The sequence below is a fragment of the Sinohyriopsis cumingii genome, chromosome 13 (genome assembly GCF_028554795.1).
Source record: "Sinohyriopsis cumingii isolate HCF-2022 chromosome 13, ASM2855479v2, whole genome shotgun sequence".
NCBI lineage: Eukaryota > Metazoa > Mollusca > Bivalvia > Unionida > Unionidae > Sinohyriopsis > Sinohyriopsis cumingii.
In genome coordinates this window covers 46,006,717-46,024,985 of record NC_142973.1, presented here as the reverse complement: position 1 = coordinate 46,024,985, position 18,269 = coordinate 46,006,717, and the positions used below count along the sequence as shown (strand labels likewise).

At 34.2% G+C, this 18,269-nt stretch overlaps 1 protein-coding gene across 1 annotated transcript in view; it reads left to right on the top strand.

Annotated features, from left to right (window-relative positions):
* The first annotated feature begins 1,042 nt into the window (after positions 1–1,042).
* LOC149785344 (harmonin-like) overlaps positions 1,043–18,269 on the top strand; it is a 33,705-nt gene continuing 16,478 nt past the window's right edge. Inside the window, exons 1-3 of the mRNA XM_089979899.1 lie at positions 1,043–1,703; positions 7,778–7,845; positions 10,456–10,539. Coding sequence (XP_089836025.1) covers positions 1,650–1,703; positions 7,778–7,845; positions 10,456–10,539 — 206 coding nt within the window. The 5' untranslated portion in view covers positions 1,043–1,649. The remainder of the gene's footprint in view (positions 1,704–7,777; positions 7,846–10,455; positions 10,540–18,269) is intronic.

Genomic DNA, 18,269 nt, shown 5'->3' with positions numbered 1-18,269 from the left:
ATCCTTGAGGACTACATTGTTTTTATTTATTTGGAAGGGTCTAAAGTGATGAACAATTTGTTTCTATATATTTTGGAATGTTTTGATTTTCAATCATAATTATATAGCCAGTATAATGCTGACATTTCATTAAACCGAAAACACACACACACACACACACACACTTTTTAAAATGCTTATTGTAAATCATTTCCAAATTAGGAAAAGTGTTTGGAAAACATTTGTATATCAGGAATAATGTAAACAATGTAAATCATGTTATGAAAAATTTCATAACAAAAACAGCAAACACCATAATCAAGATTATAATATTGTAAGAAAAACGTACCTTTCAGTAAGTCTCCTGGGTCATCATATTCCAGTCTTATAATTGCAGTTAACAACCAACATCATTGCACTCAGAGTGGCCATGTTGATCAAACAGCAATAAGAAAATGTCAGCACTAGAAGTGGTCATGTTGATGAAATAATAAAATGTAAGATCCACCTGGCATTCTTGCTTAGGGAGAGAACTGTTTCTGTTTTGTCCAAGACTGAGATGTATGGCTGCGCACATTCTCAGTACACTTTGTCTTTTTACCGCAAAAAGTTGATGCCGTTAAACAATATACCGATATGTTAATAGTATGGTGTAATTAAAACTTGTTCAAAACCCTTTAAAATGGGGGGGAAATTTACGCTTTGAAGTTTATGACAATATGCACGAAGTCAGCTAATATTTTGTAATAGTGATTTGTAGCATGACTAATTCTGTTGTCTTGTTTATAGATATTCTGTATCACGTTGTAATAGGACAATGGCGAGTGTTCGATAAGGAAACAATTACATGTGTTATTGATACAGCACTGTTTGATAGTGAGTAACTTGGAAATATTCTTGCATAATGCAAACAGAGGAAAGCCTGTGTGCTGTCAGTCTCAGAGGGGTTATCAAAATCGACTTAACCTTGGGTTGATTTATTATTGTCATATACATTGTACTGTATACACTGTATTGTTATAGAAGATAGATCTTGATAACTTACTATTTCTACAGGTAGAAAGGTTCAGAAAAATTGTGCTGCTTATCAATAATGGAAAGCATTATTGCAATGGACTTTATTGTACTTATAGTGACAATGAGGATTCTTTGATTAAATTTGCCCAGAATGGCATGATGGGAAGGGAAACATTGATACTGGTTCATATGGCATATGCTTAGAAAAATGAACTTCCCATGTGTAATGTTTGCTGCATTTTAAAAAAAATATAATGTACATGTAATACCTTGTACGTGGAACCATTTTTCTTTGAGACAAGTTTTTGGATTACTTTGTTGGAATTACAGATTTCATTTCTTAGTCAGCTACTGTGATATTCTGGCTTTCAATAAATCATATATGACAGTTTGATTAATTCAAGAACTTTATATCTTGGACAACACAACTTTAGCTTTTGGAACTAAAGGGATTTTTCAACTTGACAGGAAAGTAAGTTTTATTACTTGCCCCGATTCAGAATGGTTTTCAAGATGGATTTTATGTGTTCTTTGGAAAGTAGATAAAAACAAGTATTTTGACAGTTGTCCCTGAATAGGACAGACTTTTTAAAAAAGTGTTGTAACTGCTGTTAGTATATGCACAATTTGGAAAGCGGTGTTGAATATTTAGTATGATGGAAGCAGATGAGAAAAGAAGCAATCCAAATGTGATCTTCAGAGAGAAGGTATATTGTGTATATAGGGAATACACTTTCTGAAGATTTATTGTTGTTAATGATCTTGATTATACCTCTGTTTTAGAATCCTTTTTGTTGTTGGTTGAAATTCAAACACATGATATTCAAATTTGCTATAGAATTTCTTTCTTATCAGATTACCTTTTGTTAGTTTTGAGGTATATATACTTGCTTTTAAGTCCACTGGCAAACAACATAGACCCTGATCTGCCATTACATAATTTCATATATTACCCTCATGTCCTCACAGGACAGTTGTATTAAAGCCAAGTGAGCAAATGGCATGGTCCAGAGTCCATATTTCTATTAGAATCTTATCATGGTTTATATCAACAAAATCTTGAACTAGTTCAACAAAGAGTGAGGTTGACATATTAATGTGGTGATCTTGCATCAGATTGGATAAATTTCTTACCACCCTGGAGGCCACATTGCAGTTTTGGAATATGAGACTCTGTTATTCAGCATTGGATTGGATAACTGTTACCACTCTGGAGGCCACATTGCAGACTCCATTATTCAACATCGGATTGGATAACTTTGTTACCACTCTGGAGGCCACATTGCAGTTTTGCAATATGAGACTGTATTATTCAGCTCATGGAAGATTTTATAATGAGTGAGATCCCAAAATACTGTTGAGGTGATTTTGCATCTGATGGGCTGAACCTTTTGGAGGACATATCCCTGATCCAGTTTTGATCAAACTTGTAATGTGTGCTTATATCATCAAGATCTTTGACATATTTAATAATAAACAAGATCCATGCACATTGAGGAGGTAATGTTACATCTGATTAGCTGTGCATCAAGACATGCTGGAAGCCATATTTCTGACCTGATTTTGATCAGACTTGAAATATGGACTTTTGTCATCAAGATCATTGATGGTTTTATAAAAGAACGAGATCCATGGTATTAATGATGTAATTTTGCATCTGATTGACTGAACTTGTTACCATTCTGGAAGCCATATTTGTGATTTGACTTTGATCAAATTTAAAATATATGTTGATATCATCAGGCTCTGGGACACATTTGAGCATAAGTGAGAGCCTTGCATATTAATGTGATGATCATGTATCCGATTGGCTGATCTCATCACTACACTCTGGAAGTCATATTGTTGATCAGATTTGAAACATACATCTACACGTAGGCTTATATGACCAAGCTCTTGCATAGGTTGGATAATGTGTAGGATCCATACATATTAGTGAAAATATATTACATGCAGTTTGCTGTTCTTGTTATCACTCTGGAGTACTGTCTGGTCTAGTTTTTGATCAAACTTGGTATCTAGGTTGAAATCATTAGGATGAATACAGTTATGAGCAAGATCCATATATATCAATGAGGTATGTGTATGTATGTGATTTGGATTTGTAACATAGCTTTAGCAGGATTTTGGTCAATGTGCTATGATGTCTGCAGTGTTTTGCAGTTTATAGTGATGTCTTAGTGCTGGGGCATCATGCCGCAGACATGTAGAAAGATATCCCACCCATTCACATATCCTGAAACCAGGCTGACCAGTCCTAACACTAACCTCTTCATGCTGAGGGACTAGTGAGGCAGCTGTTTGTACCATTTTTTTAATAAGTCTTTGGTATGACTATGAGTTTGAACTGAGATGATCTTTCATATGATTGGCTGAACTTCATACACATGAAAGACTGTTTCTGATGTTTAATCAGACTTACTTAATATCCTAATAATGTCAAGATGTTTGGTGATTTTTATTATGAGCCAGGTCCTAGATTTGTGGTGTCCAGCCTTTTTGGGTTGGGGGCCAAAACAGATTAAATGCTTAAGGTCACAGGCTGCACGAGAGAGAACAGTTCCTTATTTCTAATTTCATATTATCAAATGGACTGCCTTCATGACCTTAGGCTGTACAGTGTGAAGGACTGAGCTACACCATGATCTTGTATCTGACTGAGTTATCTGTTTCCACTTTAGAGCCTGTATTTTGAATAGGATTTTGATCTGACTTGGTAAATAGTCCTTTGTCATTGAGATCTGGGCTGAGCATGATCATCTGGCGATAAGTGAAATTCATGCATATCATATCACTGATGTTACCTTGCATTTGATTGGCTGAGCTTGTCGTAAATCATGCAACTATGTTTCTGATCAAATTTGCTAAGTAGTCTTATATTAATAGGAATTTTGTTGGATGAGTTTGATTTTGAGGAAAGATCTGTTCATATTAATGAGATACATTGCCTCTGATTGGCTGAGCTTGTTACCTCAATAGATTAAAAAAGGTCAGAGTTTCTGATTCAGTTTCTATTAAAATTGGTAAATGGGTTTATATCATCAAGACCTTGTATTACTTTTATTGTGAGCAATTTAATTAATTCATTATCTTTAGGAAGAAATTTTTTAAAAATAAGGATATAGTAAAATAGATAACACCAACATTGTACAAAGTTAAAAAAATAGTTTACATTGAATGGGTTCATACAATATTGGATAAGCCTACTTAGTGAAATGGTCAACTGTTATATAAGCCAGCTGGGCAGTATTTGGGTCTCTTTTTCAACCCAGCTTCCATATGCAGACTGATCACATATTTTGGGTCCCTAATAAACCTTTTCTAATGCTGATTAAGTCTCAGTATTCTGGTCTTCTCCATGAATAGGCTCAAAAATGTTCTAAGTAGGTTAAAAAAAAATATATTTGACTGATAGAGCAGTTCTTGCCAGTCCCCTTGTAAATTTTTTTTTCCATCAAAGCATTCAAAACGTTTTATTTATTAAAAAACCCTCCATTTCACTATTTTGACATCTAGTTCTGCTGATGATCCTGCTAGGATCTTTCAATGAAAATTTCTGTCCTTTCTTCAAGGCTGCATGAGGGTGACTGAAAATTGGCACAACTTTAAAAAATATTGAAATACACATGCCTCAACTTTGGAATACCTATAAAAATTTGAATTTTCTACAGTTTTAAAAGATGCATGAAATAGTTTTTTTCATTCCGTATGTTAGATTTTTGAGTTTGAGTTTACTAATGAATTTTCACAGAGTTGTATTTACTGGAAACGTTTTAGAGTATCAACTTTCTAATTTGCATTTCTTAGCTCTCAAAGTGCAGGTGTTGGCTATAGCAGGTCACTAGTTCCATACACAACAATGATAAGTCATGTCACCATTTTCAGAATTGGTTATGATCAGTTTCTAACTACATGTATTAAAGAAATGTACACAATGTTGTACCGGGTACTTGGAAACTTGCTGTATTTACTTTTCTTCCACACTGCCCAGTAACTTTTAAATGTGTGCACGGTATCTGATTTTATCTATATCATGTATAAACATTACTCCTAATAAAGTATCTGTAAAGATTCAGTGTGTATGAAGGTTATTGTTTGTTATATATATATATCCTTTACCCCATAAAAACTATGATAGAACACTTTTCTTTCCCTGCGCAGACTTTCAGCGGCATTATGTTAACTGCAGTTGCCTGCAACCGCAAATGGAGTTCAAAAACCAGGAAAGAAAAGGAATCTTACTGGATTATGCCACCCAAGAACAATGAAACCAAATCTACTTAAATCAAGAATCTTCCAAACAGACACCCAGACCCAAACAAACTAAAATAAAATCATTAGCTGTTAAAAATGCACATTTTGAAAAAAATATGGTTAATATAGTTCATGATTAATTTACTTTTCTGGAATGGCTACTTGATTCTTCGTTGTTCATGTATTGTCGCAGTTATTATTAATAAAGAAACAATGAATGATTCATGATATAATCGATGGCTAAATCACCTTTTATTGAGGAATAAATTGCACCTTTGCTTCTTCATTTATAGTTCAAAACCATCTAAATTTCCATTTTGTCATCTGACTTCAAACCAGTAAGGTGTGGTATGCACAATTTTGAAAATATAATGCATCTGTTAGATCCATAATCATCTAAATTTCGTTAGTCAACACTATCATTTGTGTTTATCATGTGTCTTGTTTTTCACTGTTTTGTAATTGTTTGTTTCACAAAGAGTTGAAAGTGCTTAGGTTTGTAAAAAAAATAGTTTTGCATTGTTCTTTGCAAGGTTATCTGAACCTCAGTTATGGCAAGAGATCACATTCTAGTTTACTGCATCAAGATTTGATATTCAAACAGGTAAATTGTTAAGCTTGTAACAGTTGTTTTTCAGCTCTTCAGGGATTAGGCAGCCTGGGTTATGTCTCAGACCTAAGTCACCTTAGAGTGTGTGTGTGCGATTTGGATTTTTAACGTACCTTTAGCAATTTTTCAGTCATATCGCTACGATGTCTGCAGTGTGGCAGTTTATAGTGATGTCTAGCACTGGGACATCATGCAGCAGACATGTAGCATTATCCTGACACCAGGCTGACCAGTCCTAACACTAACCTCTTAATGCTGAGCGCCAAGCGAGGCAGCTGTTAGTACCATTTTTGTAAGTCTTTGGTATGACTCAGCCGGGGATCGAACCCACAACCTCCCGCATCAGAGGCGGACGCTCTAACCACTAGGCCACCGGAGCGGTCACCTTAGAGTAGTTAAACTAAAGTTGTCATGCAAGTTTTGAAAAAGAACTGATAATAATTCTGTTTGATTGTGTAACAGACTATGCCATACACCTGTATATTCTTGCAAGCACTGATTTTATCAATGAGTGGTAGTAATTGAGTAAATTTGAATATAATTGTGCATTCAAAAGACATCTCTAAAACAAGACTATTTTAAATAGCCTCTGAAGTCAAGGGGCTGCTTAATAGAGGTTAACCTAATTTTTATGGTGTAAAGGAGTGAGGGATACTGAGAAAGCAAGCTTAAAATTGGTGATTTTCAAATAAATGTGACCTCTTGAGCAGATTTGGTAATACCGACAAAGATCTGACTCTCCCCATCCCACACAGCTTTGAATTACACACAGATTTGACCAAACCACCAATTTCTGATTACCCACAAGTTAAACTTGGCAATATTAAAATTCAGAAAATTTGTAAATATTGATTAGTGGTACATAACTATTTGTATGTGGATTCAATTTGATCATTTTATGAACTTCAGCACCACAGTAAACCTTTTCTATCCTAGCTTGGATTCATATAGAAAATTACAATTTTCAAATATAAATTTCCATAGTTTGATGCATTTTAAATATTAGTGATTATATTTGGGGCTGGGGAAGGGTGTTCAAAATTACTATATATTTTGTATTTTATTTCAGATTTGCTCAACTAATAACAAACTACAGTTCTTTTTGATTGAGCATAGCAGTGGCTGCTTATGCAGTCTATTCCTTAGGGGTGCAAGACTGAGTAAAAAAATCTTATTGGTGTCAAAACTGGGGGTCAGACTGAGTAAAAAGCAAACTTTGGTATCAAAACTGGGGGTCAGATTAAAAATTTGTGGGTCTCTGAAGCTCAAATGAGGGTCAAGGGAAACACTGCTCATGTTAAACAAGCTACAAGAATTATACAACTTTTGGTGACTGTTGCCACCATCTGTTGACTGTTGTGCATTTCAGAGAGAGAGCATGATTTTCAAAGCTTAGAATGATTACATTCAGTACAAGAGACAAACACAATAGCTGTAGAATCCAATATGAACATCGGATATTGCTGCTGAACTACTAATGACCAGGGATGGTCTGCATTTAAAACTGCAGTTTTGGACTGAAATGAGCAGGATTGCTACAGTGCAATGACCATACCTACAATCTGGCAGGTGATTCGAAATGCAGCTTATTTTTTGAGCTAATATCTAAATCAGATTACCTGTGTTGAAGCAAATACTGTTTTCCTATACAGAAATATTTTGCCTTACCATGGCAGAGATAAATACTTTGTTCACTGTAAATTGATAATAATAGTGATATTATTAATTATTAAGAAAATTGTTGTTGTTGTTGTTAATAGTGTATTTCCACCAGTAAAGGACTCAATAATAATGTTTTGTAAATTTACTTTTGTGCAATAACATACATCAGGATAATCTATATTCTCCCTGTCTTTCGAAAATGTTGGAGTCATTTGACTTTTATGCTTAGAATCAATCTTTTATTTTATTTTTCAGGTGTCACAGCTTATTGCTGTTAATGCAGAGAGAGAACAACTGTTTGAATCACTGAAGAAATATCAGGTGTAAGTGTCTTGAATCTGAAAAGTTATCTAAAACAAGATTTAAAAAACACACAATGCACTTTTGTTATTAAAAACAATGCATTTTCATTATTTTGTGACCGCCCGGTGACCTGAGTGGTTAGAGCATTCTCCTTGCATGCAAGAGGTCACAGGTTCGAACCCCAGCCGAGTCATACCAAAGACTTATAAAAATGGTACTAGTAGCTGCCTTGCTTCACGCTTAGCAATAAGAGGATAGTGTTGAGACAGGTCAGCCTGGTGTCTGGATAGTGTGACTGGGTGGGACATGATAATATATGTCTGCAGCATGATGCCCCAGTGCTGGATATCACTATAAATTGTCACACTGCAGACATTGTAGTGATATGATTAAGACTGTAAAAGCTACATTAAAAACCAAGTCAATCACTCACACACACTTTTTGTTATTTTAAAAACAAAATATGAAAGTTACAGTTTGTTAGCATATTTTGATCATTTAAGATTTTGTGCATCATTATTTGCTGGACTATACAGTTCAGGTTAAATCACTAATATTAATTCATATTTATCATACAGAATTAAAGTTGATGTATACAAGGCATGAATCTTTGTTTGGAAATACTGAATACATACTTTATGCCCAGTCATTAATGTAAAAGAGGGTATATTGTGTTAACTCTTGCCCATTCACCACTCTGGTGGCCTAGTGGTTAGAGCATCCACCTCTGATGCGGGAGGTCGTGGGTTCGATCCTCGACCGAGTCATACCAAAGACTTGCAAAAATGGTACTAACAGCTGCCTTGGTTGGCGCTCAGCATTAAGAGGTTTGTGTTAGGACTGGTCGGCCTGGTGTCGGGATAATGTGGTTGGGTGGGACATCATGCTACATGTCTGCAGCATGATGCCCCAGTGCTAGACATCACTATAAACTGTCACACTGCAGACATCATAGCGATATGACTGAATTTTTTTTAAAGCTACGTTAAAAATCCAAATCACACACACACACACACACACACACACACACACACACTTGCCCATTCATTTTGCCTTCCATTAAAAACACCTAAGTTTTGTGTTTATGTCAGTTTACGGGGCAATGTTGGCAGCACAATCATACAGCTTTGTGTTCATGTATCTTGTTGAGTACAAATATATGTATCCCTGGTACCAAAGTAGGTCACATCGACCTATATTTCATATCATGATTTAAGTTAAATTTTGCATTTAGATCAGTTTCTTCGGATTTGCTGTTTGTGGAGTGTTAATACACTTTGGAAAGTTCAACACCAAGCTGTCAGACACGGGTCACTGCTTGACCTTTTTCATTCCTGGTATGTAAGTTTTTGTTTAGGTCAAGTTCAGGGTCATTGTGGTGGTCTTTAGGAATGCAAGAACAGGAATTCAAAAGGATATTTAGGATTTACATTGATTCAGCAGCAGTAAAGAATATTGTTTGAAATTTTGATATTAATTCATGCATAATTTTATAATTAGATTTGAATGCATACTGAAGCTGAATTAGGAGTTTTGAATCCCCAAAAACTTAAAAATATGTACACTGTAGATGGTTGTGAAAAAATGTTACCTTTATTTTTCTAGAGCTCTAAATGGGATTATTTTAACTGAGTATTATACTCTTAGGTTTGCAACTAAAGTGGTCTGCGTCTTTGGAGGTTGCACATAAGAGGACACCCCAAGTTACAGGCCACCTTGCCTAACACCAAAATGCTGTTTTAATCGCTTGGTCCATACCATGAAAGGCCACCTTTTTATAAGGCAATCTTTTTACTACAGAAGGGGTGATTTTATAAGAAGTGAACCATTGTAATTTAATTTTCTGAGATTTTAGTAGAGGTTTTTTGGTAAAAACTGTGCATCACATTAACCATACCTTTGAATATGCATTAATTGACTTAACACAGAATGCTCTCCAATATCTTCTTTTTGCGAGTGTTTTGCTGGTGATTAGGTACTAAAATATGAAATATGCACAAAACATGCATATATAATCTAACCTGTTTACATAGTTTATTTTGAGTGACTATGCCATCCAAAGACATTGACTGAGCTTGCAGTAGAAAAACTATGCTAATAACTTCAACTTAAAATTAAATTATTTTGCATAGCTTTATTTAATTGCACAGCACATACATTGTTTATCAAGGACACTGTTTCCCCTGAACTTCTTATGCAAATAAAATGAGAATATGTTTCTCTGTTATTGGCATAGACTGATCTGTCTGCATTCCTATTGTGATTACTTGGTCTTAGACTTAAACAAAGGCAAGGTAACCAGGAGATATTTGAAGTGGTGAGACAAGAGGCTTTAGGTAGGACTATCGTATATACTCACTTATAAATCAAATCAACCTGCAAACTGTGAAGATCCAGATCAGATCTCCTGTCATATAATATGACAGGAGATCTGGGTCTGTGCAGTTTATTATAGTCGTCAGTAGAACAGACAAGATAGACCCTGATCTGCCAGCAAATTATGTGATGACAGATCTTGATCTTTAGTTTGCAGTTGGTTTGGATTTAAATTGTGTGAGTATATATGGTATTTTACAATGATATTTTCAGAGAGCAGAGTTATTAATTATCTTATTTTTCTTTTGATTTAGGTCAAATGATGTCCAACAACTTGTGAATGATTTAAAAAATGTTCTGGATGAACCTTTGAAGCTCGAGATATTTGACCACATCAGGTATAGAGTGAAATTGACAAACCCTGTAATATAAGCACAGTGGCCCCTATTTATCTAGTCCCTTAATGTCCTGCAGTTCCATTTATTACAGGTTACATACCGTATATACTCGCGTATAAACCCGTTCGCGTATAAGCCGACCCCCCCAAACTGAATTGGTAAAATTGTTATAAAGTGCATGACCCGCGTATAAGCCGACCCATAATTTCTAGACTACCGGTACATCACAAGATGCACAAAGTGAGTTCTGAATACGTTTATTTAGGCAAATCACGTTATTAAATAAAATGAAAGTAAGAAAGCTAATTTATATGTTGAAATAAAAACAATTCAAAAGTGTTAAGTCTTAATGGAAATTTAATTAATCCTCATTCTGAAATCATGAATTATAAAAGTTCTATCACTTTTAGAATCCTTCAAAATCTGGCTCTGTATCAGACTCGCCAAACAGTTCACGAAACTCGGCTTCTGTTATGGGCGTGCTTTCATCATGTACGTCGTCATTGTCATCATGGTCATCCAATAGTGTGTCGTTCTCCTTCTTGCTCTCCTCGTCATTTTCGGATTGAAATATAGCATCATCCTCTGTTCCATCCATGACATTGCTGATACAGCACTTCCTGAATGATTTTGCAATCTTTTCCGATGGAATTGAGTCCCACGCTTCTTTTACCCACTTGGCGACCAAATCGATGTCCGGCCTCATTAAATTCTTGCCTTTTGTAATTTTCACAGTCCCTGAACAAACCCATTCTGCCCACATCTTTCGTAACATGTCCTTAAAAAGTTTGTTAAGGCAGACATCAAGAGGTTGTAACACTGATGTTAAACCTCCTGGTATCACAGCCAGTGTTGTTTTCATTTTCTTTGCGGCCTTTTTTACTTCATCGGTCTTGTGTGCACGAAACATACCCCATACAAGCATTGAAGGTTTCCGAAGAATTGCACCTGGTCTCTTGTATATAGTGGTAGTATACTATTTATATACCTTATCCTGTAATTATTTCCATGTGTGGTTGGTTATCAATTTGTATTTGATAATTATTTATCATTGTTGTTTATTTGTGTGTATTTTTTAAACTACTGGTAGTGTGATTCAGTTGATAAAAATATGATTGGTTTCAGCGTGGACATTATTCAAGTATTGTGACAGTTTATAACTTTGAGCAGAAACCATGTCCACTACCATATCTCATTAAACAATACATCTGAGAGTCGGCATGTATTAGTAAAGTCATTGGCATTGTGCAACAAAACAAACCTATTATCCCCGAGGCATTTACACAGATTAAGCATATGGTAGCTATTGTACAACACTCTACCGCTAACAAACCACTTTGCTTTACAAACAACTAAACAACAGTAGTATATAAACTGTGGCTGCCAATTACTTCTAAAGCACCTGTCAAAGAAATCCCACAAATTATATTGTTTTACAATTATTCACACTGACTCGTATATTGCCCTGTTATTTACCCTTCCTAAGCATGCGCGCAACAAACCCCTATGGAGCCTCTCGCTATTGTTGCTTTAAGACTGTCGTACATGTATTTCTACTCTCGATCAAAATGTTTGTCATATATACCTTCAGTATCGTAATTCTTTTATTTTTTTACGTAGATTCTTTTCGTACTTACACTGAAGTAAGCTAGCATGCATTTGTACGATACCGTAGAGTTTAATGATTACTGATTAGCTGAGGGTTAAATACTTAACTGGAGATTACTAATATGGCGGTTCTTTTGGAAAATACACGTACCACCGTGGCTTAAATAACACGTATGGCTGCATTTTCTGGTGGATGGACATCTGTCAAATAGACGTCAAGTACATTAAAACATGTTTTTCATTCATTATCCTACCACTTAAGTTAGAAAAAAAATATTTGTTTCACTTCACGACAGAACAAATCTTATGTGCCATGTGGCATCATTAGGCATGTGATCTCATCTTTGGCGATCGACAGAAACAATAAATACTGGAAATCGAGAGAAAAAAGCGTTACAAATTTCAGACTTGGACCTTGGCCCACAGATAAGCCAACCCCCCCTTCTTCCAGGCCTTATTTTTTCCCTAAATTTTTCGGCTTATACGTGAGTATATACGGTATGTATGGTCATAGATCCAATACATATGGCTCTTCAAAGAAATTTTATACTTCTCCTTCTCTCAGTGTCCTAAACCTGGAGTTTTGCTTACAGTTGCATCTTCAGTGAATTCACTTACATTAAAGGTCACCAGCCATACTCCAACGTTTTTCTTTTTACATCAGATTTGCATTCATGATTAAAGTAGTTATACTCGCACAAAAAAAGAATAAAAAATTTTCAAGTGTAAAGAAGTAATAATAATTGAATTACTCGAAATAGAAGTATACAACACTGTTATTTCCCCATAGCTACAATTTCCCATCTATAGAAGATGCCAACCAGAAATGACATATATTTATTCCACAAGACAAAGTAAATGCTTCTTGTTGTTGAAAAATAACATGCTATAAACTATGGATAGGGAACATTTAGATGAAACTATTGAAAACTAATTTACTGTTCAGCCTTATATTGATGTGCATGCATGACACACTAGATTGTGTTTCTTTCAAAACTGTTCCATTGTTTCAATTTATTTTCAAAATTCCCATTAATACAGGTAAAAAGGAATCGATGTTGGCTTCCCTATGTCAGCCAACTTTGTAAAAAAAAAAAAAGAAATCTGCACACTTAAAAGAATCCAAAGGAACCAAAGTTGGCTTCCTTATGTCAGCCAGCTTAAAAAAAAAAAATCGGCACACTTAAAAGATTTCAAAGTCAGTTTCTGGGGTTGGCTTGCTTTGTAACAAAATAACCTTTGTATTTGATATCCTGTTGGTAAGTTTAAGCAAGGAGTTTATTGCTCACTGCCAGTTGTATTTATTCATCACCTTGGCTTCTATTTGTTTGCCATATGTAATCATAATCGATGTTTACAGGGTAAATAATATACACAGCAATAACTTGCTCTAGTAATATTTTTGTAACTCATGCTAGTGAAAGATCATTTGATACTGTCTCATATAGTTAATCTGGATACAAAACAACCTTGGTCATTTTGCACTTTATTACTTATCATGCGTGAATTGCAGGTGCCTTCAAGCAATTAGGCGATTTTGTTATCTGACATAAGCGATACACACTACAGTAATGATGCACATGCCAGCCAGCATCTGCTACTTACACAGAGTTTGGATATATTTTTTTCTTTAATAAAATTTCACATGATGAAAAACGAAGGAATAAATGATAACAATGCAAGGTTAGTTTCTTTCATTTTACTTTCAAATAGGTGTTTTGTTTATCAGTTTTATTATACTGTGTGTGTGTGTGGGGGGGCACAAATTCAACACAAAATTATTTTGTTAAATATTCGTATGGAATAATGGAGCAAATATGATTGATGATATTGACTAGTAATGGCAAGCTTTTGGTTTATGCATGCACAACCTAAGACATCAACTTAAAAAAACAAAAACAAACAATAAAATTAACTGGTAAGAACTTTATATTGCAGCAACTAAACACTGACAAAATGCTCAGTATTATTCTCTCTCACTCTCTCTCTCTCTCTCTCTCTCTCATGTTTAATTGAGTGTATATTATATACAGCAGTGTTACAACCTCAAGCCTAAAATAACATATTTCTTTTAAGATCTCATGTATTCCATAGAATATTATCTGTTAGTATTATTGTTTTATAAATCAGTATTGATAATTTGACCAGAAGACATAAATTGAGACTGTCGTTGTGCAGATGCATATATTTTTTAGCATAAAAAAATAAACGTATATAAATATTTTAATTAGAATGAGCAAGATGTCAGATTGTATTTTCTCTCTTATCTATGTATGGTGCGAAGTTTAATTATTTTCTTTTAAAGAATATCAAGATAGTTTAGTTTGTTTAAATTTGTTCAATTTTTTTCCTAAAACGTATTCTATTTTACAACCTATAAAAATTATCAAAAATATTTTGTCCTACTTAAATTTTATATATATATATATATATATATATATATATATATATATATATATATATATATATATATATATATATATATTACAGAGTATTGTCTTTCAAGTTAGGACAAATTGTCTTAATTTTGGCCCAAGTTGGGCCAAATTATCTTGGGCCAAATTGACTATAATCTGACATAAATGGTACAACTTTCCCATCCCTCACCCTATTCGATCCCACAACTTCAATCCACTTTTTTTTATGGTAAACAGGGTCGTTTGGAAAAAGAAAGAACCCTTTTGTTCCATCATCACTCTTTTGGTTACATCCATATGCAACACAGTGCACCATATTTGCTGTACAAAAGCACGATCATAAGATATATCACATAGACATTTACGTAGGGAAATTAAACACTTGAATGGCTAGGTTGAATAGAAGGGATAAATTTATGTCATATCTGTTTTTGGCATGCACAAACTACCGATTGTTTACGGAGATTGCCGAATAATTTTTATTTATTTAATAAAGCTTATTTTTAAATCTAATTAAACATATTTATGGTGTGCATAAACAACAAATGCATTTTATTTAATGCCTATAACAATATCACATGTTTGTACAATATGTGTGGCCAGTGACATTTAAAGTCAGCTCTTTAAAGAATTTCATTTACTTCTATGTCCGTTTTTAATTTGATCAGCACCAAATCATGAGCTTGTGCCCTATTTCTTGTAAGCAGAAGACATCTTGTGTGCAATAAGCAAGGGGAGTAACTCTTGTTACAAAAGAAAAAAGTATTCTAAGAGCTGAATTGCATCATGGGGAAAATCTTATATTGTAACATGCAAAAATATAAGATCTTTTTCACGAGTAAAAATATAAAAATGAAAAAATACTTTGCTGGCAATTTTCTATATTTCACACTTAACTGTATAATAAAATTGGCTTATTTGCTTGCTACATAAACTATTTTACTTTATTATCGTGGCTCATTTGCTTTGCTTGTAACACATGTCCATATACTGTAATATAATTTTTATCTTGTTACACTTCTCTGGCTGCCATTTTGCTAGTAAATGTACATGTATAGATGTCAATATCTTCGTAGTCATAAAATATAATTTTTTGTCAGGAGTGTTAACTCAAGTTCTCCCTTGATAACCCGAGGTGACCTGTTTAATACAGTATATATTCGCTTATAAGTAGAGTCATTGTGCAAACAACATATATTCCCTCATAAGTGGAGTCTGTGTGTAAACAACATAGACCCTGATTTGTCATCACATATTGTGCTGACAGATCAGGGTTTATGTGTTTTGTTTTTCTGATTATGCTTAACAAACTTCTTAGACCCAGATCTGTCAGCACTTTATATGATTGCAGATCTAGATCTATGCACCAGGTAGTTGGATACAACTTGTAAGCGCATATATACAGTAAGTATTGGGTATGGGGTTGACAAAAAGGGTAAACAGTTTGAATAGGAAAATATATTATGTAAAATATGTAAATAAAATAAAACTAAAAATCCCTGAAAATTTTTAAAGCAGATTTAATGAAAGTTAGAGATGAGCAAACTTTCAAAGTTGTCCAAAGATATTGTTTGGGAAATTCATAAATTTATCTGAAGTGGAAGTGTTATTTTGTTATGAAATTAGATTTATGGTGAATCTTAAGATGGCACATAAAGCCCTTTGTACAATTTGAATAAAAACATGTTCAACAATGAATAAGCTTTGCCTTTGAAGTTCATTTTTTTATTGCAGACATCAATCAGAATGTCAGATTTCTTTAATTAAATCTGTTTCATCTCACATTTATTGTTTGCTCTCACCAAAGTAGCCAGATCTTTTTTGATAGTCTCTTTTGTATATTTGTGTCCATATTTGACAGTACAAAGGGAAGCATACTTGAGAGCCAGTCCTTTGATCTTTTGGAGGAGCATGTGATATTTTCTTTTGACAACAAAATTTCAGGCCTCCATTGCTTAAAAAAAAAATATTTGAAAGGTATTTGTTATCAGTCCAGCTCCTTGTGTATATATGTATATCCTATATTTTGGATGAGAAAAATCCCTGTCATTTTAATTGAATTACAGCACTCTCTTACTATATCACCCTTCATTATAAATGGTTCCTGTTATGAAGTGAGTAAATCACATTTCATTAAGTGCTAGCAATATTACATGCATGCCTTACTTCATTATAACACAGTTTCACTATAAGGTCACATACTCCATAATTCCTATGTACATCATTATAATCAAGAAGTAATACCTGTACTGTATGTTTTATTATAAGTTAATTTCACTATAGGCTGGTATACTCTGAGGCTGCCATGGGTAACATTATAATGAGGAAATATTATATCATGTCCTTTTTAAGGCAGTCTCACTTTAAGGTGGTATATTAATTGATTCCCATGGACAGCATTATAATGAGGGTGAAATGTATGTGTCATGTACTTTGTTATGAGGTGATCTAACTATAATATAGTATACTCTATTGCTCCCATGGACATCATTATATTGTGGGAATACTGTATCATGTCCTTCATAATGTATTATATCCAGTCTCACAGTAAAGTAGTATACTCTATGGCTCCCATTGACATCATTATAATGAGGGAATACTATATCATGTCTTGTCACTATAAGGTAGTATATTTTATGACTCTAATTGAGATCATTATAATCAAGGAATACTCTTTCATGTCCTGCCTCATGATAAGGTCATATACTCTAGCTGTCATGAACATCATTATAGTGAGGGAATACACTATCATGTCTTGTAACTATATGGTAGTACACTTAATGGCTTCCATAGACATCATTATAATAAGGGAATATTATATCATGTCCTTTATACTATATCATGTCATCATGTCCTGTCTCACAGTAATGTGGTATATTATATGTCTCCCATGGACATCATTATAATGAGAGAATACTATATGCTGTCCTGTCGCTATAAAGTAGTATACTTCATGATTGCCATGGACATCATTATAATCAGGGAATACTATCATGTCCTGTCTCACTAACAGGTTGTATTCTTTATGGCTCCCATGGACATCATGGTAATAGGGGAATACTGTATCTTGTCCTTTATACTATATCATATCCTATCTCACAATAAGGTAGTATACTGTATGGCCCCTATGGACATTATGATAATGAGGGAATACTCTATCATGTCCTTTATACTATATCATATCCTGTCTCACAATAAGGTAGTATACTCTATGGCCCCTATGGACATCATGATAATGAGGGAATACTCTATCATGTCCTTTATACTATATCATATCCTGTCTCACAATAAGGTGGTATACTCTATGGCTTTCATGGACAACATTATAATGAGGGAATACTGTATCATGTCCTTTATACTATATCATATCCTGTCTCACAATAAAGTAGTATACTCTATGGTTCCCATGGATGTCATTATAATGAGAGAGTACTATATGTATCATGTACATTATTAAACAACAGTTTACCTCATCTGTGGTTCCCATGGAGAGTGTGTCTTTTTGGATTTTTAACATAGCTTTAACAATTTTAGTCATTTCACCTCGCTTGGCACTCAGCATTAAGTGCTTAATATTAGGACTGGTTGGCCTGGTTTCAGGATAATGTGACTGGGTGGGACATGATGCTGCATGTCTGTGGCATGATGCCACAGTGATATACATCACTATAAACTGCCACACTGCAGATACTGTAGAGATAGGAC